The sequence below is a fragment of the Podarcis bocagei genome (genome assembly GCF_964188305.1).
Source record: "Podarcis bocagei genome assembly, chromosome: 11".
Classification (NCBI taxonomy): domain Eukaryota; kingdom Metazoa; phylum Chordata; class Lepidosauria; order Squamata; family Lacertidae; genus Podarcis; species Podarcis bocagei.
In genome coordinates this window covers 40,502,789-40,530,606 of record NC_138136.1, presented here as the reverse complement: position 1 = coordinate 40,530,606, position 27,818 = coordinate 40,502,789, and the positions used below count along the sequence as shown (strand labels likewise).

Genomic DNA, 27,818 nt, shown 5'->3' with positions numbered 1-27,818 from the left:
GCATATTCTAGCCTTCTCAAGCTGCGCTGTAGCTGCTGTCAAAAAGGTTCTTGAAGGTGAGAGGGATCTAGGCGCAAAGCACAGCTTTTTCCTAGATAATGTGAAGGGCTTAGATATCCTAAATTTGAGTATTTCCTTTGCATCACCCACATTTGTAGACTCACGATGCTGACATGTTGCAGGAAAGGGCAGCGCTCAAGCACACACACCTCGCCAAATCATCCCAAAACTTAACTGTCCAACTCCCCAAATGCAACGATCTCACCAACTGGAGCACTCCAGCTCAGGAAGTCTCTGAAACACCAAAAGCGCAGAAATAGCTGATCTGGCAAGGAGGCGAAAGGAGGACACCCCATGGCCGTGCCAGTGTTTAAACAGCAAGTGGCCATGCCCCCAGCTGTGCCAGGACGCGGCTGGGAGTCCCCATGACCCAAGCGGTATCCCTCCACCCTCCCACCGGGTCACTGGGAGGTCCCAGATGCACTCCCACAAAATTGCCCCCCCGGGGAAGGAGAGCGGACTTGGGTCCTGTCATAGGTTCCAATCCAAATCTCTTTTGTTTCTTCTGTATGGACCTATATTCTTTAAGTGCAAGTTCTCATTTCAATGTCTTCCACTAGAGCTATGTGATGACACATAACTTGTTGACCGCTTGCATCTGTTGCTCTACCTTACCACATGCGAGAGCATCTTCCTAGTTTTGTGAGTGCTTCTGGGAGAGATTAGCTCTGCTGCAATCTTTGCTGCTGGCATAATTTATTTTAATTTAAAATAAATTAGCTTCTCGTTCAGCATGAACACAATGCTTGGAGATGCATTGGGTAGGAGTCACATGCACTTGTGGTGGGGTTGTAGTAGCACAGCAGTGTGTGTCTCCTGACAACCCAATACCTCCAAGGGCCATATTACGTGAGAGCATTCAGTGCTCTTGCTATAACAAGAAGTAACTTGCTATAACATGTTGCTTCTCAGGTCTTTCGTACAGAGTTTCATCTACCTTGCTGACTCTACCTCTTGTGTGACCCCCCCAGCAGGCATTACACAAGGATGTCTTTTCTAAAACATTGGCAGGGGCCGCAGCATGTTACACAACTGTATGGAACTCTGTTTCTGATCAGCTGATCCCATGTGGAATTACAGTTGATACCATTGTTTGCTTTTTGCTAATCTGTTTGTGTGTTTGTATGGAAATTAAATGCATTAATAAAATGGGACACATGCACACACCCTTTTTTCTGTGTCTGTGTCTCATTAGAATTATTGTAGAACCCTGCATATGTTCTATACACACAACCAATGTAATATTTTTTTCTTGGTGAACAGATATATGTAAAAGTATGAGAGCAATTTTTATTATATTGGTTGCAATACACACACACTATGCAGCCAAGGGTTCAGGTGTCTCTTCTGTTGCTTAGAAGCATAGTGCAGTTTTTTCTCCTTTTTTATGGCTCAAAGTGGTTCTGTTGAATCCACTGTTTAATTTTGCAACATACAATAGAAAGCAGTGTATCTAAGCCTCATTTCTGTCAATTCAAAGCTGTATTTCCATGGTGTACATATTGACAAACCACCCAGGAATTTCTTAGGCATTTCTGTAATTGTTTCTGCACATGCCCAAATGTTCAATATACTTTGTGTTAATATACAGTGTTAAGACAGGATAAGTTTTGGCCCCCTCTGGTGTGTATTAACTTCAATAGAATCCTGTGTGCTTGTTTTGAAAAAGAAATAGCTTGTGTAGGGTAAACCTGAAACTCTGCTTGTTAGGAAGCATGTATTGATTGTATTGGAGGAGGAGAGAGTGGGGTGCGAGTTGGGTGTTACCCATATGGAGGCATGAAACTGATTCTGTTTGAACTCGTGGGCCTGACAGATTCATCAAACAGGTCTCACCGGACGGTGTTCACTCGAGCCATTGAGGCGTGCGATCTCCATTGGCAGGACAGCCACTTACAGCACATTATCAGAAGTGACCTGTACACCAACTACTGTTACCATGATGATGCTGAAAACTCACTCTTTGACTCTCACGGGTGGCCCCTCTGGCATGGTAAGTGGCTCAACCGGAAAGAGGTTTCCATGAGTTGATGCTTTGTTCCATTTCTATGGCACTGTTTTTGGGGGACGGGGAGAGGGATGAAAGGTCTGGCAATAGCAACAGTGCTTCTCTTCAAACGGTCTTTTATTCCCTTCCCTTTTTAAAGTACTGTTTTCTCAGATTCTTTAACAACAACAAAAACCCCTTCTGAATGCTCCCCTGGGATGGGGGTTGCTGCAGACGCGGATGAGCTCTTTAATAATGCCTCCCCCTTTCTCTCTGTTCAGAACATGTGCCTACAGCCTGCGCGAGGGTGGATGCACTAAGATCTCATGGCTATCCAAGAGAAGCACTGCGGCTAGCAATAGCTATTGTCAATACTCTAAGGAGGCAGCAGCAGAAACAGCAGGAAATGTTCCGGTTCCAGAAGAAAGGTAAATGTGGGCAAGATGATGTCAAAAGGTTGCAGCCTGGGGAGAGGAAGGTTGGAATGGGGCCAAGTGCAAGGAATCGCTGCTTAGAAGTAAAAGACTGCGGCTGTGCAGTGGTTGACTGTAGCGGGCAATGGGAGGCGGTTCATTGCCAAGGGCTCTATAGGGCTATGGCAGTGTTTGCGCCTCTCTGTAAAAGAGCCATAATGCTGGCTTAGAGCTTTTAGGTTCTTCCTACTCCCACCGATGCCACATCTTTTGAATACCTAAATTCAAAGCAAGGAATGTTGTAGAAATATATTCGTAAAGCAAGCAACCAAGATGGTCTCTAAAGCGGCAGAATAATTTGGACCGTACTATTTTCTACTCCCAACCTTGGACTCTCTCTGCACTGGCTCTAGAATGGGAAGAGCATCAGTTTGCATGTAAGCCTGGAGATAAATCTGGGGCGACTGCTTTGTAAATGTGTGAAAAAGATGTGTTCAGTTAACTAGTGCAGTGTTGGATGGGTCTAGTCATTACAGTGGTACTTCGGGTTACAGACGCTTCAGGTTATGTGATTTCTGAACCCGGAAGTACCGGAACGGGTTACTTCTGGGTTTCGGCGCTTGTGGAAGCGCAGAGACACCAAATCATGACCTGCATGTGCGCAGAAGCGGCGCTGTGGGTTGCAAATGCTGTGGGTTGCGAACGTGCCTCCCACACGGATCACGTTCGCAACCCGAGGTTCCGCTGTATTCATAGAAATAAGGGTTGCTATCAAACAGCAAACTGTTGCTTGGTTGCTGGATTCAGGAATTAGAAGGGGGTTCAGGCATACAGCACCTCCCCCCAGCCCCTAACACCATGAAGGCCCAGGAAATAATGAAAATGTGTTTTTTTTTTGGGGGGGGGGGCATTTCTCTGAAGTTGCCCTTTGTTTTTTCCTGAAACATTGAAATTACCTTGAACTCCTGACACGGACAGTAGCATTTGGCATGTGTCCAAGTAACCTTTCAGTCAATTTCACTTACAAAAGTTAGTGTTTGATTTGCCCCAAACTGCAAAGGAAGTGTACATAGGTGGGGAAAGTATACGTACAATTGCAATCCAGATTTTATTCTATTGGGGTAGTGAAGTCATTGGAAAGGAATTTGGGTGTGTGTCTTAACTGCTTATATATCTGTAGTTCCATGACTGTAGTAAATTGTGTTTACCTGGTAGTAGCTGGAGAACATGACAAAGTATACACAAATAGGGTTTTGCACAAGCATTACACAGGAGCTGCCTGCACTGGACAACTTATTTGCAGGGCTTCCTTCCATTATTCTAGACACCCTCCTCTTGCTTCCACTCATAACTCATCTCTCTGAGGCCAAATACAGGCACTGTAGTTGATCACCCTTCCTTATTGGGAAATGGGAGGTTGCAGGTTCTTCAGAAGCTGCATTGTGTTAGAATGGACAAAAGGAGTGTATGAAGGCCTCTCTGTCTGATGGAAAGGGCACCTGAAGGATCTCCTGCATCCTGATGACACATGTACCTTTCAGCTCTACAGAGAACAGTAGTTTTGGGCTTCTTCTTTGCCCAGCATCTCTACTTGGCAATAAGCCCTCTACTAACCAGCCTGTGGGCCTCGGCATAGGTGCCCCTGACAGTGGACCCTGTCTGTCAACAGGGGATCTGTTTACCTTTTACATTTTGCAAATAAGGCAAATCTAGCTGACTTGAAAGGTAGATCTTTTAAGAGTTGTCATGTGACACATGCCTGGGTTGTTGTTTTCCCCAGTTCCACAGGGTTAGCTTAGTTAAAATAGTGCTCCTTGTTTTTCTCAACAAGGAAACAAAAATAGATATCTCTTCTGCGCATACCACAAGTGTGCTTCCTGTTTATAAATCCTTCAGCAGTGACTCTAAAGAGAGTTTGGATAGCTTATAATCAAGGAGTCTTGCATAGACAGTAGGGTAGGCAGTCGTGATCTATGGCTTGCTATGATAGGCAGTGAGAAATTGCTTTGTTCTAATTGATGCACGGTAGAACTGGCTTTGTATTTCTGTTTATCGGTAAGCAGGGGTGGGGTAGGCAGAACAAAATGGTATTCTGTGTTAAGCAAAGCTGTGTTTGGTCAGTATTCTTCTGCAGTTGGCATTGATGCATCTCCCTGGATGAAAAACGGCCATGGGCCTTCTGGATAATGTGTTCTGTTATAAGATACAGTATTTGGGTTCAAAATCCAGTTTATCTGTGGTCACTGATGGTGCATATGCTGTTGCTAGCTACAGTTTCCATGTCTGAAAAATCAGGATGATGAGGGGGGAAATGCAAGCTGTTTTGCCTACTAAAAGTACTGTATGACCACTAAGGCTGCATGTATTTATTTTTCTAATGCAGAACTTCTCCACAAAGGTGTTACCTCTATAACTAACCTGGAAGGCTGGGTTGGGCACCCATTGGACCCAATTGGCACCCTTTTCAGCAGCCTTATGGAGGCCTGCAGGGTTGATGAGGAGAGCTTCCATTTGTTCTCAGACTTCACAGGTAAAATTTGATCATGGGTCAACTTGATGTATTTTTAAGCATGCTGTGGTTTTAACTTTGCTTTAGACCTATTATTTGCAACCATGCTTGCAAAACACCATAACTTAAACATTTGCTGAATAGGGGTGTTGACAGTGCTTAAGAGGGAGGGATGTAGTTTGCATGTGTGCATACAAAATAGTATTCTTGCCCTACTGTCGGAATATATGAAGCTGCCTTCTACCAAGGCAGACTATTGGCCTATCTAGCCTACTGTTTATCCTGACTGGCATCAGCTCCCAGGACAAAGGTATTTTCCTTTAAAACTGATCCTTTAAAATTGGAGATGCCAGAGCTTGAACTTTGGACATTCTGCCTGCAAAGCAAGTGCTTTATTACTGCTAGTAGTATTGGCATTGGCATTATTTACAATACTTTTGCTTAGTGTTTTCAAGTGTACTTGACATGTGTGCACAACCCTATGAGGTAGTCAGTGCTATTGGCCATATTGTAGATAGGGGGTACTCAGGCTAAGAGAGTGGCATGCCCAAGGCTACCTTGTGAGGGTGGCTGCCTTTGTGAAAAATTGTGGGAGGCTTGCAAATGATGCAGGAGGACAGGTGTGTAACCACAAGTAAACTATTGAGTGACTTGATGTTTTTTCCCCCGCTCCAGAGAATATGGGCCAGTACAAATCTTTGGAGTACTATCACCTGCCTGCCCACAAATTCTTAGAAGAAGGAGAATCTTATTTGACGCTGGCTGTGGAAGTGGCATTGATAGGACTGGGGCAGCAGCGAATAATGCCTGATGGCTTGTATGCACAAGAGAAAGTTTGTCGGAATGAGGAACAGTTAATTTCCAAGCTACAGGAAATCGAACTGGATGACACGCTGGTGAAGATTTTCCAAAAGCAAGCAGTCTTCCTATTAGAAGGTAGTTGACTATTGATGCTAACCACTTCTTTCAGCAGTTTCTAATAAAAAGACCAGGTACTCCTCTGGGAGTTGGCTTATCTGGTAATTATCAGGTTCTTAGGAATCTAATGGTTGCTTATAGATCTTCCATCAGACACCCAGCACCACCCCACACTATACTTAAACATCGCATTGATGTGGAAGTGGAAGGGTCTTGTTTATGTATTATCTCCCCCCACCCCCAGTTAGTTTAGGCTAGCATGTAAGGAAACTGAAGTTCATAATGACACCACCACTTTCTAGCGAAACATTGTAAATGTGTGAAATTAAACTTGCCCTAGACACTCATTCCACTGGCCCAATTTAGATTGCTTATGAGGAATTTCATACTGTGAGCTTGGTGGGGACCGAAAGTAGCTTCGCATGTAAAAGTATGATTTTTGTCCTACGTCACACTCTGATACTTGTGCCTGAAACTTTGCAACAAAGACGTTTTCTTGCCAGTGTCACACTGTAAATCATTAAAACACAAGGGAAAGAAATACAGTGATGTGTTTTTATCCTTTAGAGAAAGTGTATTGCTTACAAGACATGCACACCAGTGGCGTAGCGTGGGGGGTGCAGGGGGGGCCGGCCGCACCGGGCGCAACATCTGGGGGTTAGGGTTAGGGGGCGCAAATCCACGGGTTAGGGGGCGCAAATTATTTGCCTTGCCCCGGGTGCTGACAACCCACGCTACGCCACTGATGCACACGATAATCCAAAGCACAAGAGTTTTCCATTGCTTAGACAGAGCAAGAGAATAGGGCTGGTCTCAAACTGGATTGGCAGAGGCTACCTGCCAATCATGATGCCCAGAACATCTTTCTTAGCAGTGCAGTTCAGCCAAGGCCCATGCTCGTGACAAGCGAAGTTCCTATTTGGTGGTTGTAATCTTAATGTAATTAACAGCTAAAGAATGTAAGAAGAAGCTGGCACTATGGACACTGTGGGATTTGTGGGTGGGTGGGTCTGTTTAAAAGTAGTGAAAGTTGTAGATGTCATTGTTTTCTTTAGAAGTGTGTTCAATCTGGCCCTTCTGGAAAAATGAGAGAAAACATTACGGGTTTTCTGTTAGTGTCAAAATGATGTTATATATTAGCATTAGGGAATCTTTAAAGAACAAGTGTGTGCCTTTTTAAAAGCACTTTTTTCCAGCATTACTTTGGAGCCTTTTGGAGTGTGGGTTTTTTGGTTGGGGGGTGTTCCCTTAAAGGATGGATTCATCTAGTTTCAGCTTGATTTGAGCGGGTGCTTCCAATTCTCTACACTTCAGTGTTTTCATAGAATGTAGTTCTTAAGCTGACAACCTCCACTGCCCTTTTAAAGTATAGGAAGCTGCCTTCTACTGAATCAGGCAAATGGCCTGTCCAGCTAAGTACACTGACTTGGCAGCTGCTCTCCCAAGGTGTCCCAGAGTTTCTCAAATTAAACCTGGGACCTTTTTCAGGCAGAGCTTGTGCTTTGCCATTGAACTATGGCTGCCTCCCCCCTTGTAGCAAGAGGTGCAGCCACTCGCCCCAGTGCTACAGCCCACATACCTCAGTAGCAAATAACATTGGGTCTGAGGAAAGGTCAGGAACCTTTTGCGATGTTACATGCACCCGCCCACCACATGCAAGTGTGTGAGCACACGCGCACACTCCTGTCCTCTCCCTCTTAGACACCTATGTTGCATTATTTGACTACATCCAAGGGTAGTGAGGGTGGTGATTCAGATACCTTGGCTTGATGTGCATGGTAGAAATGCTTCTTAGTCAGCTAACTCCCTGCATTTTTGCCACTTTAAACTGCAGGGGCAATTTTCATAACAAGTCAGCTTAACGGTAAAGAAAACATGGAATAGCTTCTATACCAATGAATGAAAAGTGAACAAATGAAGTATTCTGGGCTCTTTGAATCCAAGAAGGAAAGCTCTAGCCAGGCCACCTTATTTGCTTCAATAAGATATATTTATCACCACCATTTTCTTTTAGTACTGCACATTTCTTAGAGGACCCCTCACCAGAGAGCTTATTTCTCTTCACTGTGAGTGCTTTTTTTTGGCAAGGATTATTACAATATTTCTAGATAACTTTTAGCACTTTCGATTTTATGTACAATCAAACTACAGCACTATTTATAAGACTTTCTGTTTTTTTTTTCCTTTCCCAAATCCCTTCCCTCATAGCTGGACCCTATAGCGGTCTAGGTGAAATCATCCATCGAGAGAGTGTTCCAATGCACACATTTGCCAAGTATCTTTTCACCTCTCTCCTACCTCATGATGCTGAACTAGCATACAAAACTGCACTGAGAGCAATGCGGTACGTGTCTTTAAACCTCATTTAGAAAAGAAGCATAAACCCGGTCAACGGTATGAGCTCCCTTCATCCATAAAGTCATGAGGGAAGGCCTTGCTCCACACACCTCTTCTTTTCGGGGGTAAAAAGGATGGTGACAAGGAGCAATGTCTTTTCTGTAGTGGCACCCTGTGTTGTGGAACTCCCATCTCTAAAGGGGCTCACCAGGTAAGCTCCTTTGACTTTTAAGAAGGCTGGCAAACAACTTCCTCCTTTAAGGAGAGCGATCCTGATAGAGGATGTACACAATGTGTTTGATTTATCTGTGTGTTTGTAGTAGGTTGTTGAAGCCTATACTTTCAATGCAAGTGTTTCTGCACTTGTCTTAGATATAGTTTTTGAGTAACCCTGGAGACCTGTTTGGCTATAGAATGGGAAATCTAAAGAGTGGGTGAATGAACAAGAACCGCAAGACTGATTTAAGGAACAGGTGGGTTTGAACACAGGTTAGCACCCAATTAACTCACACATTGCATAGCATGAGTTAATTTGAAAATGTTCTCTAACTTCTGTTTTTTAACCTTCTGATACAAGCAGTTCAGTTGCTTTAATCCTCTCCCCTGCTCCAAAAATGAAATTCTCAGCAGTAAAAATTCAAGAGATAACCCTGATTTTCATCTTTCTAAAAAAAGATATCTGCTGTGCTTGACACCAAAAGCCTCAGTCCTGGGCTTTTTGATGTAGTAATAAATAGCACCGGGGCGAATTGCCTTGGTAGATCTTCACCTTTTCAAGTATGAGCAGCTGTCTTGCAAACACAGACTGACTTGGGAAACAATGGCAAAGTTTCCTCCTTGCAGCTCTGTGCATTCTGTGGAAACCTCTCTGAAGTACTCAGTTGTGTTTATCATTGTTGGTAGTAAATCCCAGGGCTCTAATCTGTTTAGTCTGTCCTTCAGGGCTGCTTAATGGGCAACCCTTCCTGTTCTCTCAGAACTGGTGAGGGTGGGGTAAGGAGAGGATAACGTTCATGTTAGAGCTATGCTGCTGCATGGTCAGCCCAGTTCTTTTGTCTGTTTCATTACCAGCCATCCTTGGGCACTCCTGCATAGAAAATTGGAATTAAATGAGGTGTGTCACAGCATTAAAATAGCTGATAGTCTCCTTTTTGCTTTCAGTTCTAGGGCGTTAGGCCTGTCCCAAGGGAGTGTTGAACTGACTCCTTGGGGTGGCTGTGAGTTTATATATCTCAAAGGAAGCCCTTTGGGAATACAGCTGTGACACACACTAAGAGCAGGGTGGAAATGGGACCCATCTGGTCTACCAAAGAGAGACTCTTCTGTTTGACCCACAAAATTTTCTATTAGAGCTAAGGCAACTTGAGACAGTAACACAGACTGTAATATGAACAAAGTATGCTACAACTCTGGAATATGTCCATTGCATGCTTGGGGCAGAGTACAGTTGCACCTTGGATCCCGAATGCCTTGCGACTCGAATGTTTTGGCTCCCAAACACTGCAAACCCGGAAGTGAGTGTTCCGGTTTGCGAACGTTCTTTGGAAGCCGAACGTCCGGCGGGGCTTGCGCAACTTCCGATTAAGTGCAGGAAGCTCCTGCAGCCAATCGGAAGCTGTGCCTTGTTGTCGAATGTTTTTGGAAGTCAAATGGACTTCCGGAATGGATTCTGTTTGACAACCAAGGTACGACTATACTCTGCATTTCAAGAACTTAATTTTTTCAAAAACTGAAAATTAAAAATCATATGAATTGGATTCTGCACCAAGAGAAGCAAGCATTATGAAAACGTATACGCATGGTGCAAATTAATCAAGACTTGCATAATTTCGCTTTCATTTTGTATGATATGTTTTGTAATTTAAAAACTATTACACATAAATTATTCTGCTTATGATTGTTATCAAGAGAGAGGAATACCACCAGACGCTTTGTAAACTAGGCTGCAAAGCTGTGCTTGCATACATGAATAGCGTCTTCTGCTCAAGGAAGGGCTGTTTTGCACCTCAGGCTATAAAGTTATGCAATAAAAGGTGGAAAAAATCTAAAGACAGCCTTCTTCTTGTGCAAAATCTGGTGGAGCCTTTTGCACAAGTAGAAGCAGGAAAATGGCTGTAGAATCCGTGGAACCATGTAAAACTGAGTGATGCCAGCATCTGTAGAAGCCGGAGGGCACCATTTAACTGTGAAGCAGTAGTAGTGATACTAAATCTTCAGAGGGCCATTCCCAATGATGATGTTGAAAATAAAATCTCACAGATGCACATGTTCACACAAAATTCTGCTTGTTGACGTTCCTTTTCCAACTGTCCTTCAGTACTTCTTTGACCTTTGAAAGGCTGAGGCTGCTCTGAATCATCGTGATAGGGAGTTCATAAAAAAAAAGCCAGCTATTTTCATTCAAGTAAATTACAATGTAGACCCTTCTAATAATAGGTCTGTAGTAGGAAGAGAAATAACTTATCAGCTTAGGGCAACTATTTCTTGTTAAAGCTATTGTAACCTTTTCCAACCACTATGTGTAGGTTTGCTTCATATTCACTTCTTTGCATTATGTTAGGCAGAGGTTTTTTCTTTGCAAGAGAAACTGCGGTCACCAGAATAGCTTCTAAAATGATGTTCACTAGTTTGCAGATAGTTAAATGGCTGTCTGCTAAATTGGCAGATACCAAACCATTACTAGAATGTCCCATTTTCCCACTAAAAACATAAAGGTGAGGAAAGTCATATCAGGAGAAAAAATGTCCCGTCCCCCACCACCACCATTTTTGAAACTTAATTTTAAACACAGAAGCTAAAAATCCAAAGCATGGAGAATTTCTTATTTAAGTTCTAGTTTTCTTAATTAGGTGAAACGGGTTCCTCCCTGCCCTCAAAGGCTGAGTTTGCAGCACACCATAAGCCATAGGGTTTGTTCTTGTTTGAGTGAAACAAACTATGATCCCTGGCTTGGATATAATGATTAAGCCAGGGGTTGTGGCTTGTTGCTTGCACTAGGGAAGGAGCAAAGCAGGAACAATTTCTGCATTCACAGCAAACCATTAACTATGGTTTAGTGCGACAAGCAAGGCCGTTTTGCCTATGACCTTGTTGAGACATAACACCAAACCACAGTTTGTCCTTATGATAACTAGCTTTCAGCTCACATGTTCTCCTCCTTCACATGCAAGAGGAGGGGATCAAAAGCTTTTGCCTTTGAACTGCCCACAGATCTGTGTGATAGCTGAACTGAAGGGAACTGGTTTTGTTTAAACTTTGCAAACAAGGGTTGCCACAAGGAACTGCACTCCCTTCAAAGACAGGAGCTTTCAACCTCCCCCTGCTGTGTTTGGAGGAGGAGAGGCACAGCGTATGAGCCTGAAGCTCAATGCAGGCTTAATCTTGTAATGAGAAACTAACCAGACCTTTGTCTACATATTGCAGCATTTCTGTAGAAGGCACAACTTTTCTCATGACTATAATTTAATTATCCACGTATGTGTGTTTCCTGTTTACAGATTACTAGTATTGGAATCCACAGCTCCATCAGGAGATATGTCTCGTCCACATCACATTGCATCAGTTGTTCCAAATCGGTACCCCCGTTGGTTCACTCTAAGTCACATTGAATCTCAGCAGTGTGAGTTGGCATCAACTATGCTAACTGCAGCCAAAGGTACAGTGCTGGCAATTAAGCAGATACCTATTTTTAGTTGACTATATACATGAGTTTATATTGGTCTTGTTCACCAATGTGGTGCTAATGGGTATACATAACGTCTGCATAGGCCTTTCCTGGTACTCCCAGGGTTTCTTCTCTCTGCTCAAATTACGCTCGAAAGAAGCATTCTGTGGCAGATTATAGAATAAGTTGTGTTGTACTTGGTTGCAGTGTGTCTGTGGTGCCCACAATGGTTTTTCCAAAAAGCTGGACAGCCCCTTATTACATGAATGAGTTCCCCTTTCCCTTCTCGTCCTCTGGTGCAGTTGGAAGCGGGGAGACTGGAAGCTTCCACTTCCCTGTTTAACTAACCCACGGTTGATCATTGTATCCAAACTCTGACAAAGTGTGGTTAATCTTAACCAAGGTTTAGAGAAACAAACTAGTCTCAAAACCATGATTTATGAAATTGATGTGTTTCCTTAAATATAGTTGAGACTAACCAAGTAACGACAGTTTAGGGTTCAAATGTAACGCTCAACAGCAGTTAATTGTGTATGGAAGCAAAAGCTTTTGATCTCTTGGCTCTGCTGAAGCAGAAGATGAGGAAGAGGAAGTGTAGCACATATATCCGCATTGAGCCAGGCTAAGTAGCCGAAGCAGTACTAAATAAAATGTACACAAGCACATCACTTGCTGTCCATGTGGCATGTCCAGCTCACGTGTGCAGCAGATTTATTTTGGTACATAGATGAATTCCTATAGAAATGGAAAACATGGATCTAGAATGTTGGGTTTAGTATCTGTTCACTAAGGAAGTCTTTGAAATATTTATTTCCATTGTTTGTAGATAGATAATAGATCAGTAAATTTCAATTTCAAATTCAAAATCCTTTATTAGGCATAACACACCACACATTAACAAACAAACATCATATACAGACTGTATAAAATACGGGCTCAGCGAACACAATATATCCTAGTCCTATTCTTAACTCCAAGAAATGAATCGATGTACAAAGATAATATAATACAGCACAGCAACATCACCTACCATTAAAACCACTAAGTCTCTTTATCATGGCCCATTCTTTCTTCATGGACAGCACTTAAAAATTCAGCCGCTATTAAAGTAATTTGATAAAAAAAAAAAGATCAGTAAAAATATTCAGCATTTGAAACAAATAAAATATAATAAACAACGACAGCAACAGTACTGCAGTAAAAAGCAAAGCTGGCTTAACCAAGTCCTCTCTAAGCCTCTGTAAACAAGTGTGTCAGTGAGGTAGCTGTCTGTGCTTCTAAGGGAAGAGAGATCCACACCAGGGATATAACTGCTGAGAAGGCACTGTCCACATCCATACACAGTGAGCAACATTTGCTGGTGGGATTAAAAAAATGACCCCCTCTGCTATCTCAAAACATAGGAAGACTGCTGTGGATAGAAACTTTGCATCAATATACCTAGGTCCCAAGTCATTCAGGGCTTCACATGTTAACATCAGCACCTTTCAACTGAGCCCAGTAACGTATAAGCAGCTAATGTCGATCCTGCAAGATAGGTGTTATATTGCTGCACAGCTAAGTACCAACCAATGCTCTAGTAGCAGCACTCTGCACATAGCTGCAAATTCCAGACCATTTTCAAATATAACCTTACACAGAACACGTTGATGAGCAGTTGCCAGAGGCAGTGGTGTAGCATGGGTTGTCAGCACCCGGGGCAAGGCAAGTAATTTGCGCCCCCTAACCCGTGGATTTGCGCCCCCTAACCCTAACCCCCAGATGTTGCGCCCGGTGCAGCTGGCCACCCCTGCACCCCCCACGCTACGCCACTGGCCAGAGGCTGCAAAACTGTGTGGTCAGGCTATGCTGGTGAACTTGATGGAGCTGCAAATTGACACGCCTTGTCACTGAAACCATGTGGGCCTCCAGTGACACAGATGAAGCGAAGAGCAGCTCCAAACTACACACCTGCTTCTTCAGGGGGAGTTCAGCTTGACCTAAAGCAGGACAGATGGAAGTTTCTTGGACATGAGTAGTGTCTACCAACCGCAACTCCATTTCCTAAGGATTTAGCTCCAGTTTGTAGGCTCTCATCTAGTCCATTGCCACCTCCAGGCACCGGTTCAGCACCATCACAACTTGCATCTGCTTCAGATGGTATGCAGATAACCTCATCAGATGCATATTGATGACACTGTCTGTGTGATGGCACATTGCAATATTCCTGTCACTTGCTTGTGTTCATGCATATATATTTTTGGCTGACCTTGCAGGTGATGTCCGAAGGCTTGAAACAGTGTTAGAATCTATCCAGAAAAACATTCACTCCTCATCGCACATCTTCAAGCTTGCCCAGGATGCATTTAAAATAGCAACGCTTATGGACAGTCTGCCAGATATCACTCTTTTGAAAGTCTCTCTGGAGCTGGGTCTTCAGGTATTTTTCTTCTTAATGCTGTTTTAATGCTTCAGTAAGATACTATAAAACCTTGGATCAATTTTGAACATGTCTTCTTGGCACAAGCAGTTTATAACGAACTTTTCCTACTCATCCATAGTCGGTGAGCTCTTCTTGTTCTACTGCTATACCAGATGGCATGGCAAAGGGAATTAAATGGAAAATCTTTATTACTTTTCACTTAGCTGGCTTAAAAAAAAATGGTGCCCTGCTGTTGTATGACGTATCAGTAGATTTGTATGACGTATCAGTAGATTTACCTTGTATTTTTGGTATTAAAGAAACACACAGACTGACAGACAAAGCATGTATAAATTGTGTGGCTGCTTTTGAAATGTGCTCCAATCCTGTCCTAGAACTAGACATCTGAAACGATCAACCCTCAGAAGTATGGACACTAAGGCTGGGCGATGTATTGGCCCCAGCTGGCGGGATGGGAGTTGAGGCGCTTTCACCCTGGTGTCTCATGGGTTATGGCCAATACATATATATAATCTTTATTACGGTCCAACGACCCATAGCATAGATACAGAATAAAATACAGACTCATATAGACTCATATAGACCTGGAAGGGAGACCGAAGCGTTATTTGTTTAGTCATGGGTATGTTGATCTTTGATTCATATGACTACTGAAAGAAACTTTGCCACAGCCACTGTGATATCGTTGGACTTGTCGTCCAGAAGATATTTCCTATAGTAGGCTTCGGATTGACCCAGCCGATTTGCCAATAGTGGTTTAATCAATAGTTCCCTCACTTGATCATATTGTTCGCAATGCAATAAAATATGCCTCATACAGTCAACATCTTGAGAGCACACACAGATCTTATTTTGATAAGGGATACCTCTCAGTCTGCCATTTAACACTTCTGATGGAAATACATTTAATCTGGCTTTAGTGAAAAGACGCCGGTATGTTGGTACAGACAAATTTCTAAGATATGCAGGTGTCTGAAAATCGAGTCCATAGTGGATTCCTACTGGTGAAAAGGAACGCGGGTGGCACTGTGGGTTAAACCACAGAGCCTAGGACTTGCCGATCAGAAGGTCGGCAGTTCGAATCCCTGCGATGGCATGAGCTCCCATTGCTCGGTCCCTGCGCCTGCCCACCTAGTAGTTCGAAAGTACGTCAAAGTGCAAGTAGATAAATAGGTACTGCTCTGGCGGGAAGCTAAACGGTGTTTCCGTGTGCTGCTCTGGTTTGCCAGAAGCGGCGTAGTCATGCTGGCCACATGACCTGGAAGCCGTACACTCCCTTGGCCAGTAAAGCGAGATGAGCACCCCAACCCCAGAGTCGGTCACGACTGGACCTAATGGTCAGGGGTCCCTTTACCTTATATAGCTGGTGAAGCCGCCGCCGCTTGAGTTCCACTGCCTCCAGCTCCCAGTTAGTTTATTTCTCCCTCAGCATGCTGGGCGATGGAGGCAGAGGGACTCGAGCGATGACGGTTTCACCAGCGATATGCCACTGAGTGACGCTGTCATTGCAGTTGCCCCCACATACTGGTCCTGGGAGATATATCATCCAGGCCTAATGAACACCTTGCCTTTGTTAGATCAGTGCTCTAATGCAGTGATTCTTGAACTGTAGTCTACAGTTTTATGTGTGTGAGGCACACATAAAATAGACCAAAATGCTGACTAACTCTTCCAAAGAAACGGTGGCAAAATACCACTTAATGCTCTACTCATGGTGCAGCTGTACTGAATGCATAGCCATAGAGTATGGGAGTATATTAAATATGACTAGGTAGTAGGTAGATTTTGCTCAATTTGTGTGGATGCTACTATCTCAGCTGACAATCCAGGAAACAATTATGTTAAGAGTACGTAGTCCAGCTGCATTGGAACACAGAGAGTATTCAGTTCTTTGGAAGCCTTCCATGCAGTAACCATAAAATGTGGTGGATTGCAAAGAATAGGCAAACTAGAGCAGCAGTCTGTGATATTGAAAATGGTAAGAACTACTGCTATTTAAGGTTATGATGTTTATCTTTAGATCCGAAACTGCCTGCATATCTCCAGAATATTTTGGATCTCCCAGCACACCGGGAGAAAAGCAGATTACCAGGGAATTTGTTCCAAAATGTCCAAGGATCTGCTCACCCTAGTTTAGCTTGGGGATATGGAGAGGAAGACTGGGAATCCTCCCTGTTCCTTACTTTCCTTTGGCATCATAGCAGTTGGAGTTTCTGGGGGAAATCCAGAATTTCCACATTATTAGATTACAAGTGGGTTAGCCTGGGGAAGTCAGGGAGCCTGTAGCCCAGAGAAGCTGCTTTCTGGATGTAACATTTTCCTCTCTCACTTAAGATGTGTAAGAAATGCTTCTCTTTCTTGTGGCAGAGTTGATGGAGAGACTCCAAAGTGCCCCTTTTGACTAATTTCTAAGCAACGCATAGTCTCATTTTTCTTGCGTTGTGACAACTCTATTCTACAGTTTTAGTCTTGAGTCTCCCTAAAATGCTCATCTTTTTTGTGAACAGGTGATGCGCATGACTTTGTCAACCTTGAATTGGAGGCGGCGGGAGATGGTGAGGTGGTTGGTAACATGTGCAACAGAAGTAGGTAAGTGGTGCTATTGGTCTCTGATGAATTCTGATTTAACTAGCACTGTGAAATGGTGTAATCAGTCAATCAAGCATTTTATTTGTATGCTGCCTTTCCAAAGTTAAAACCATGCTCAAAGTGGCTTACAACATGCAAAAAAAACCAACCCACATAATTACAAACATAACAAAACAATATATAAAACTTTAAGAAATGCACAACCAAATTGAACTATTTCCACATAAATCATAAGATAGAAAAAATATCAGTAACAACAACCACAACCACGACAATACCTGTAATGGTTCTAGGGGTTGCTTGTATGTAAATCAACGCCACCCTTGGCTGGTTGCCTGAATGAACCCTTTCTGTCTGGACAGCCACGCGCCCGTGGCTGTCTCAGTCGCTGGCAGAATCCGTCAGTGGGCGTTTCTTGAACTTCTTCCAGCAAAGAAGCTCTTTGACGCCTAGTCTCCGCCTAGTCTCCCTGCGCGGAAGCCTTCTGCGCAGGGAGGGTGTGGGCATCGAAGGACCCGTGCTCTCCCCACTGGTTCCCGGCGAGGAGTCTTGGAGCCACCTCGCCGATTCCCCCATCTGCCCCCCCTTCTCCACTGGTGTTACGCTGATTTCCTTCCCCAGAAGATGTGCTGCTTCTCTCCCGGGACGCTCTCCGAAATCCCTCTGGAGCCCTCCCTCTCCCTCTGGCTCCGATGGCAGTTCCCTGACAATACCCCAACCCAGGAACCTGTTCAGCAGCCTCACCTTTTGTAGCTGGAGTCAGTCCGGGCCCCACCCTCCCAGACCAGATGGCACAAAGCATGCAAGGCAGGGAGCAGGTCTTCCAGGACTCGCAACCAAGATGGTCTCTATATGCTGCTCTTCCAAGAAGAACCTGGGTACTTCTACATCAAATATGTATTTAGGTTTTTTGTTTTTTTTAATTTACCTGTCTCTGTGCAGTAATGCCACACTGACATGAACTGAGAGTACAAAACCTAACCTGTCCTCAGCAAGAGAGCCTGAGCTCTATGCAGGAGATCCCAAACAGACAGAGGAATGCAGCCACCTGAAGGAAGTAGCTTAACCTTACTTGCTATGTCCCCAAATAATATATTGGGAACCTCGTTTGCAGGAATTTATATAAGGATAGAAGCTGAAAAGTGTTCCCTTATATGAATTGTGTCAAGGAGGCAGGAGAAAGGCATTCCCCTCATAGTCTCCCAAATTTAGAGCAAATTATGAAATGCCAGTAGTGTTCTAGTGGTTGTGCATTCACAAGAACAGTAAAGTTCTCTACAAAGTTATTCAAATTAAATAACTTTTTAGAGAGCTGCATGTTCTCTTAAATGCCACATCAATCATGCATGCCTCTCTTTTTCTCTCTCCTTTCTGTGTGTCTTCTAAAATCATAAACTGATTTGTCCAAACCTTTGGCTGTATTCCTAGTTTTATCTGTTACTCACGGTTGCTTTATGGTTTGCAGCTTTCAAATTTGGCCACCAACAGACTTGTGCAGGAGTGTAGAGTGCCATTACTTTCTGAGAAACAAAGGAAAACCCAATCTGTATTCTGTTTCTGGTTTTATGAAGATGGGTGCTGTTCCCCAAGCAGATTTTCTACATCACTGCAACACTTAGTGGTCAGGATTGCATTTTCCCTGTGTCTGTTGAGTTTACTATTCTTTGCTCTCCTATCAAGCGATGCTATCAGCAAATTTGCATCCTCTCTCTTTCTCTTTTTTAATAGCATGTTTGTCTTGGCCAAGTTAATTGAAACCTAGATTGAGTTCTAGATATTAGAGGGCAAGTGTGTTTTGCTCAGTTAACTATTGGCAAGCAAATTGCTTTTTTATTCCGCTGTACATTAGCATATATATGTATAGCTTCCATAAGGAAGCTGTAATGTCAAGCAAAGATCACCTCTGAGACTCTAGGAAGTTTGTAAATGAGGGACATGTTTGTTTATGTAAATGAAGGTCTGGCATTGAGTGGATGGCCTCAGTGCCTAGCGTTGGGTAAGGAGGGGTTATGTGTATGCATGCATTATAGTACAGCAGGGCCCAACTGAGCAAAATAAGGACCTCTGGGTGTGGTTAGATGAGTGCACAGATGTGTGCAAATTACTTTGAGTAATAATGAGGCACTCAAGCTGCCTATAAGCTTCAATTTATGAAGCCCATCAGTCATTGTTCGCCCTCGCAAAAGCAACAAAAGGGTACTAAAGAAACCTGCACATTTCAGATCGGAAGGCTGGTAGTGACTCTAGATGAAGATGTTGCCTTTAAGGACAGAGATTTCTATTTTCCTGCTGGGGTTATATCCAGTTCAGTTTTGACTTCTTCCTTTTTTTCCATGGAAGGGGGTGTTAGTTCTTTAGGAGGGAAATACATTGAGCGTTGGGACATTTTGGGAATGGGCCACACACACTCAAGCTTGGGGGGGACCAGTTTGTTCACATAAACGGCACAGCAATGTGTTGTCTTGGTATGCTAATCTTTATTGGAGCCGTATCATTGGGATTCTCAATCTAGTTTTCATCGCTTCCAAAGATAGGGGCCAAGGGGTCTTCAGCCCCCCCAAAGTTGATGGGCATTGCCATTCAAATGGCATGCATGCACCACATCATGTGATCAATTATGTGGACTGCCCTCCCCATTTTTTATTCAAGTTGGCACCCCTGCTTCCAAATGAGTTGTGCAGGCTAAAGTACAGTGGTACCTCGGGTTACATACGCTTCAGGGTTACATACGCTAACCCAGAAATAGTACCTCGGGTTAAGAACTTTGCTTCAGGATGAGAACAGAAATCGTGCTCCAGTGGCACGGCGGCAGCAGGAGGCCCCATTAGCTAAAGTGGTGCTTCAGGTTAAGAACAGTTTCAGGTTAAGAACGGACCTCCGGAATGAATTAAGTTCTTAACCTTGAGGTACCACTGTAATAAGAATAAGTTGCTCATAGGCTGTGATAGGTTGGGTCTGTTCTTCCATTTTATTAGGAATGCTCAGTCCACCAACACACGGACATTGGTGGGGTCTTCTACCGAGTGTTACAGACAAGGACCCCCCCCCCAGGTCACAGGTTTGTTCTTTCTAGATATGTGTTCGGGTCCACCATATTGGTGACAAACGTTTCCTTCTGTGCCTCACAGGTGTTTATGCACTGGATAGCATCATGCAAAGCTGGTTTACACTTTTCACTCCGACCGAAGCGACTAGCATTGTTGCCACCACAGTGATGTCCAACAGCACTATCGTCCGCCTGCATCTGGACTGCCACCAGCAAGAGAAGCTCGCCAGCAGTGCTAGGACGCTTGCTCTTCAGTGTGCCATGAAGGACCCTCAGAACTGCGCCCTCTCTGCGCTGACCTTGTGCGAGAAGGATCACATAGCTTTTGAGACGGCTTACCAAATTGTCCTCGACGCTGCTGCAACCGGCATGAGCTACACGCAGCTCTTCACTATAGCGCGGTACATGGAGCATCGCGGCTACCCCATGCGGGCCTACAAGCTGGCCACGTTGGCCATGACGCATCTCAACCTGAGTTACAATCAGGACACGCACCCTGCCATTAACGACGTTTTGTGGGCCTGCGCACTTAGCCACTCCCTCGGGAAGAACGAGCTGGCGGCGATCATACCTCTGGTGGTCAAAAGTGTCAAATGTGCAACGGTACTGTCGGACATCTTGCGTCGGTGTACTTTGACCACTCCCGGAATGGTGGGGCTCCACGGAAGGAGGAACTCGGGCAAGCTGATGTCTTTGGACAAAGCGCCGCTAAGGCAACTCCTGGATGCCACCATCGGAGCGTACATTAACACCACGCATTCCCGGCTCACGCACATCAGTCCCCGGCATTACAGCGAGTTCATAGAGTTCCTGAGCAAGGCCCGAGAGACCTTCTTAATGGCTCACGACGGACACATTCAGTTTACACAGTTCATTGACAACCTGAAACAAATTTACAAAGGCAAAAAGAAACTGATGATGTTGGTTCGCGAACGGTTTGGTTGACAATAAAAATGTGTGTGAATGGGGGGTGGGTTGGGTTGTGGGGGGGAGCATTGGGAGGGTGGTATGTTTTTACTTGAGCCTGCCTTTGTATCCTTTTTAACTTAAAACAGAGCCACACCGGTATTATATGTGTATAGTTATATACTGAGTTTGCAAAACTAAATTGTCACGTTGTGAAAGTTTGTGTGTCGTTTTTTTTCCTCTCTTCCCCTTTCCTTTTCTGTTTTCGTATGAGAGATTGAGAGGCTTAAAAAAAATAAAAAGTTTGGTTTACACTGAGTATATGTTGTCAAGTGGCAAAAGCCCACAGAGCTCTCCTGTTCTTTCTGTATATGTTCACAGCCTCAAAACAAAAAAAAAGAGAAATATATTGCAATGGCTTTAAAAAAAATACAAAACCAAACAAACACCTCCATCCTGTGATAAGTACCTCGAATGGCTCCAGCTTTACTCCTTTGTAACTCATCCTGACATTTCAGCTTATTTAAATGAACCAACCAACCCAACCACACAAATAACTAAATAGTTTCAAAGGCTGACCCACGTGGCTTTGCAGTGCTTGTTCATCCAGAAGCATGGCACACGATGCTTGTGCATGTGGAAACTTAGCGACTGTCAACATACATTCTCAGGGATTTATCTGGAAAATAAAATTAAAAAGAATGAGAGCATTTATTGTACTGTATATATATATATATTATACTATATGTCGGAATATTGAGAATAAAATATAACATTAACTAATTTATAAAGAAAAAAAGAAAAAAAAACCTATAATGCAAAATACTTGAAGCTGCAGTAGCTTGGTTTTTAAACAAACAAGGAAACGTATTGGAAAAGACGAAAGTGCGCCCAGCTTCAGGGCTGGCTCAGGTGATGAACTGAATATGCTGGGCATCTATGCAGAGCCACCTTTTTGGATTGAATTGTTGGATGGAAATTGGGGAGAATTTTATACATATATATATATTTATACAGGCGAGTGTATGCATATATACATATGTATGTATCCACACTTGCGTGCTTGTAACAGGTACTCTAGTCAAGAGGGGACAACACAGCCAGAGCAGCAAGCCTTAGCATTAAGAATACATACAGTATGCCAGATTTGAGGTTTGTGCCTCCTAGCCTAGAAAACTTAAATATCCCTTTTTCACACATAGGATGGCTACAGATAACGTCGCCCCTACATTGCCGCTACTTGTAAACTTATCAAGGTGTGCACGAAACCTGTGTGATGTCCTGGCCACGTGTAGCACCTGGCCATTGGTAAGGTGACATTTTTTAAAAACTGCTGGTCTTGATCCAAACACAACAGGGAAAAAAGAGTTGTGCCCTAAAAATTCCCTTGCTACGCGGCCGGTCGCTGCAAATGGCCAGTTTCCCATGTGGTTCATACCCACTGTGGTTAGTTCACAAGTGGCAACTGTGAGGTAGAAGTTTGCCTGTGGCTACCTACAATGTTTTCCAGAACAATTGACATAATACATTACACCTTTGCAGTGAGCTAATAATAAGCTAACCTTTGTGCACAAATAACATATTATATATATATATATATAAATATATTCTGCATAGGTATTTGACTTTGTGCAGGACAGAAAGTTGTGTAGGTATGACTGTTCTACTTTTCGGTTTGTTTGTTTTTTCAAAAAATATTTTTTATTTCTTCTAGAATTACTTCAAAAGAAAGCAGCCTTCTATCTTGCCTTGTCTTAATGCTTTAAAATAACCAAACTGGAGATCTAACTACCAAACTGTTCATTATATTATTATTACTGTTATTACCAACTTTGGTTACAGTATAGTGTCCTTTATTTTAGCTGATGGTTCTGTACCCTTGTGCTTTTTAAAGCATTTTTTTAAACATTTTGGTGCAAAAGTTGTCCCGTGTCTCTTGTTCCCTTTGTTAGAGAACATGCTAGAAGTATGTTTGTAGATTTTGTTTGTTTGTTTAGAGGGGGGGAACTTGTTTCATGCTCTCCATTTTATTTATTATACTAGGGGGGAAAGGTTGTATTTCATCACCCCATGTAAACATGCTCATGAAGTTGAAAGTAATTAAGATTTGATACACTGATATCAATTTATTTATGTAACTAAATCACTGTTTTATAAACTTGTTAATGATCAACAATTTTTTTTTGTTTTGATTAAAATTAGTTTTTTGAAAGTTGATTTTGGACTCCTTTTTGATATCTGTTACTTGAGAGGGAAGTAAAAACACCCATTGGTGCTGAAACTTGCTTATGACTGGGATGAAGCCTTCCTTGGTTACTGGGAAACAACCCACGTTTCTCTAGTCAATTTTGCACTGAGTTTAAATACTAATGGCGGCCCCTGGACCAAGAGGCAAGAGAGATGCTAACAATATTAGAAGTGCTCAGTTCCTAATGGGCATGTGTAGAAACCCAGCAGGGAGGCAAAAGCTCTCATAAATGTCATCTCCATGTGAGACCTGCCCATCCATTAACTCAGCAGCAGCCCCTACTTCCAAGGTGTTGGCTTTTGGCTTGTTCAGCCCAGACACTGAGCTCCAGTGCCGAGAGTCTTCTGGTAGTTCCCTCACTGCGAGAAGTGAGGTTACAGAGAACCAAGCAGAGGGCCTTCTCTGGTGGCGCCCATCCTGTGGAACGCCCTCCCATCAGATGTCAAGGAAATAAGCACCTTACGGCAGCCCTGTATAGGGAAGTTTTTAATGCTCGATGTTTTGTCTCTTCTTCTTCTTCTTCTTCTTCTTCTTATTATTATTATTATTATTATTATTATTATTATTATTATTATTATTATTATTTCTGTTGGGAGCTGCCCAGAGTGGCTGGGGAAACCCAGCCACATGGGTGGGGTATAAATAATAAATTTATTATTATTATGACAAATAAGGCATTAATGCAGCCTAGTTACGTTCCCTACGTGCTTCTGAAGGTGAAGACTGCAGTGTAAATCAGCCCACAAAGAAGCTGTTCCAGGTGACAAGTTGTTTATGTTTGGGGTTTTCCTGTCTCCCTTCTCAAAACCACATGGCAAACTCAAGATTCATATTCTGGAAAGTCCGATGAGGGATTCCTACTCCCACCAGCCCCAGCCAGCAGGGCTACAAAGATCACAATTGTAGTCCTGCAACAATTGGAGGGCTAGGGATTCCTCATTCCTGCTATGCAAGTGCTTTTCCTCCCTGCTTTATGCATATGTTTTCATGCTAAACTGCAGAATTAATAAAGGTAAACATGGCAGAAGAATGCTAACGAAGCAGTTCTAGGCAGTGAGGTCTACTGCATCAAGGGGCTTTCTTCCTATTAAGTGTGCTGTGGATTGCACTAAACCAGAGAGGTTTTTGAACAATGGAATGTCTCCTCTTAAAGCGCTAGAAGCTTAAAGTAAGTGTGACAATGCACAAGCCTCATTCATATTTTGATGACATCTTAGGGAAACATTATGTGAAACAATTGCCTTTCCTTAATAAGCTCTGTCTATGCAGTGCATGTATGTGCATCTGTCTGTCTTTCCTGTCTGCATGCATGAGACGGAATGGGTTTCATTTACACAGGAGAGAATACTTCAGCCCATTCCAAACCTCAGTCATCGTTTGGAATTTAATTTTCCCGAGGTTTTGCAGGCAACAAATCCTACCAGGGTTTGCCTACCACAGCTGTCAAGAGGAATCTCCTCATAGCTCAAAGGACACAAAAGATTCAGCAAAGTTTATTGATGTGGGATAGCTCAGCTGGTAGAGCATGAGACTCTTAATCTCAGGATTGTGGGTTCAAGCCCCATGCTGGGCAAAAGATTCTTACATTGCAAGGGGTTAGACTAGATGACTTGTGTTGCCTTCCGATTCTATGATCTGAATACCTTTTTCCATGTAGAGGAAGGAGCGGATCACCGTAATAAAAATCCATAGATTTCTTTTTTTTTTTTTTAAATATTTTTATTGGGTTTTCACATTTTATATAAACACAAACAACACACCAAAACAAACATAAAAAACAACAAACATGAATAGTTCCCGAAAATCTTATTTTCTAACCCTAGTCCTTGACTTCCCCCCACCCCCTCCCCTGCATCCCTATTCCCAAACTTATGTCAGCAAGTTGGCATTTCTTCCATCTTAATATTAGTCCTTTTATAAAAAACAAAAATAAATTTTCCCTAAGTTGGACCCCAATTCTCTTCCCTCGATTTCTCATTTTTTCTTACATAATTTTCTTAATACTAAACCCCCTGGTCTTGAGTGTTGTTTAAATTTAATACCTCCCTCCCTCCCCTCCCCGCTTTGCGTCCTTTCCCAAGACATGTCCAAATTAACAGTTTTTAGCCTGGATTCCGGATATCCGAGGCTCTCAATTCTCTTTTAGTCCCTCTCCGCCGGTTTTGTTGGTAGTCCTTTTTGTCTATCATCGAGTCTCGAAAGATTTCCTTAACAATCAATCCAGTCAGTCCATAGTCTCTTCCCATATTTAAAGGCAACTGCTGAGGAATTTCCACAAGGCCTAAGTCTTGCTGATAGTCAAAATCAAAGTCTATGTGGAGGCCCCAATTGTACTTCTTTATTTCGAGCTCCTGAATTCCATAAAGTCCCAGGGCCTCCACTTTCATCTTCTGTATCTTTCGTAGGCTTAGAGTGGATTTAATCCAATAGTCTCCTTGCTTGTGTTCTCCAGATGCCGGCTTCTGGTTAGTACTTTCCCAGATAACTTGTTCTCTTTCTTGTTTTGTCTTCTCCTCTTCTTTGTTTATTGTTTCAAATTCAGCTGTGGGTTCTTTCTCACTCAGGCCCTCATTACTTTCAGCAGAACTACTTGTTTCCAAATCCAAGGTCGTCAATTGTTTACTCATAGCTGTAGTCTGCTCCTGTAGGGTTCCCACCAGTGAGAACATTCTTTCGATTTCTCTCAGTATCTTTCCACCCACAGCCATTGTAATTCCACAGAATTCCCCCTAGAGGGAATCTGGTTACTGAGTAACCTTTTCTCCAACAATCCTCTGTCCTATTATTGTTTCTTTGTTTCTCAAGATTTTAGTTCAATTGTAACTCCTTTTAATCCGGAGAGGTCTTAAACAGCAATTTTTTTTCACTATTAATAGTCCATTTGACAGCTTTTGACAGCTGTCAAATTCTGCTCCTCTATACAGGCTCCAAATCAGGTCGCTCCCGGGCCCGGGAGGGAGGGTTGTTTACCACAAAACAAAGACTCTTCCAACACTCCACTCTCCTGCTCAAATTTACCTTTCTAAATCTTGGAAGTTACTGTCTTTTTAAAACTCACCCTTTACAGGGTAGGCACTCCAGCTTAGTTCTTGTTTCGTTGCTCTGGATCGTCTGCAAGGGGGGGTGTGGGGACTTCCTTTTAGCACACCCCCCGGTCGTCTCAAATTCAAAAGGTAAAAGTTTTAAAGTTCCGTTCCAAATTACTCACGGGTTCTTTTTTCAGTCCGAATTTCAAGGAAGGAAGTCAGCGCTCTCCGGTTATGGCTCGCGGCTTCGCTCAGCGGCGGTAGCGGTCGACTCTCAGTGCCACGCCGTCCCCTGTATCCCCTCCGTAGCCTTTAAAAAGGCTCATTGCGAATCAGGGGGGGCGCTTAAGGCACCCGCCGAGTCTTCAGTCCGCAGGCTTCCGCGCCTGCGGTTTTTAAGGGTCCCCGTGTCGCCGGCACGGCAAAGACCCATCCACCGCTGAGCCGATTCCCTCCGGAGCTCGGAGGGAATCCGCCATTTCCCGATCGCGCCAACCCGGAAGTCCAAAATCCATAGATTTCTTTCTTGCCAGCCAATGTTTTGAGCAGGTTGCAATGCCAAATGTCTCCCACTGATCTCCTGATGACAATGCGTCTTGACTGGAGGAAAGCAGCTTGGAGGAAAGCACATCTCGTCTTTAGAAGCTGGGACAGGGGAGTGCTTCAGTAGCCCAGGAGATTTCTCTGCTTGGTATTTCAACAGCTGCAGCAAGAAAAAAGGAACTCTGCTAGACAGGAACTTGTTTCTGTGGAATGGCTGCCAGAGCCCTTTTGTTCCACACTGATGCTCTGTCATCCCCACCCTTGTTGATACGACAACATTTTATACTTTGCATCACCAAAGAGACTCTGATCCATAAATATCTCTGACTTCAGAGCTGGCCTGTCAGGCCTAGCTCATGCAGCTGTAATGCCACCACAGGCTCCCCTGTGTTCAGAAATGTGTAACTTGGCCACCGGTCACCAGCCCAGGAAAGGCTCTTCCTCCTGGTTCCAATTAAACTGGTAAATGGGACTTTGCAGCTTTGCTCATCATCTGGCGAAATATTTTCATGATGTCCCACCTTTTCCTCCTTGCCAGGATCCTGTTGTCTGGCTTAGGCTGTGTATGCACCATCCATTATAAAGCATGTTTCCTCCTTTTCAAAAAGAGAATCCTGGGAACTGCAGTTTGTTAAGGGTGCTGGGAATTTTAGCTCTGTCAGAAGTCAACTACGGCTCTCAGGATTCAGGGCAGGAGGCGGCTGAAATGTGCTTTAGATGGGTGGTTTGTGTGTAGTCTTTAGTTACATAAACGCTTGTTCCCTTGGGTTCCCTTCCAACTCTACAATTCTATGATCTATGGTAGTCTTCTGCAACCTGGGCCCTCTAGAAACTATTGTTCAATTCCCATCAGTCCCAGCCAGCAAGGTTAGGGATAATAGGAGTCATTTGATAGCATTTGAAGGGCACCGTTGGAGAAGGCTGATCTCTAGTTTGAAGTTTGCCAATACAGAAGATGTGCTGAAAACTTCCAACTACTTCCGCATAGCATTAGATACGGAGGTAACCCTTCCTGTACCTCTAAGGCCAGCTATTCTGGATCTGAAGGCACATGAGACTTCTGTCTTGCTGAAGTAAAGCCAGGTGACCCCCTGGAAAACACATTTATGCAATGTAAATCCTACTCAGAGTAGACCCAAGACTGACTTGG

General features: G+C 43.5%; 1 protein-coding gene across 2 annotated transcripts in view; it reads left to right on the top strand.

Annotated features, from left to right (window-relative positions):
* ZSWIM6 (zinc finger SWIM-type containing 6) overlaps positions 1–23,068 on the top strand; it is a 104,915-nt gene extending 81,847 nt beyond the window's left edge. Inside the window, exons 6-14 of one of the 2 annotated variants that reach the window (XM_081212658.1) lie at positions 1,877–2,053; positions 2,329–2,475; positions 4,859–4,990; positions 5,645–5,905; positions 8,096–8,231; positions 11,722–11,879; positions 14,144–14,307; positions 16,818–16,899; positions 20,028–23,068. In XM_081212658.1, coding sequence (XP_081068784.1) covers positions 1,877–2,053; positions 2,329–2,475; positions 4,859–4,990; positions 5,645–5,905; positions 8,096–8,231; positions 11,722–11,879; positions 14,144–14,307; positions 16,818–16,899; positions 20,028–20,890 — 2,120 coding nt within the window. In that variant the 3' untranslated portion in view covers positions 20,891–23,068. Of the gene's footprint in view, positions 1–1,876; positions 2,054–2,328; positions 2,476–4,843; positions 4,991–5,644; positions 5,906–8,095; positions 8,232–11,721; positions 11,880–14,143; positions 14,308–16,817; positions 16,900–20,027 lie in introns of both variants that reach the window. The other variant, XM_081212657.1, reaches the window with a different exon arrangement.
* Positions 23,069–27,818: the final 4,750 nt, after the last annotated feature.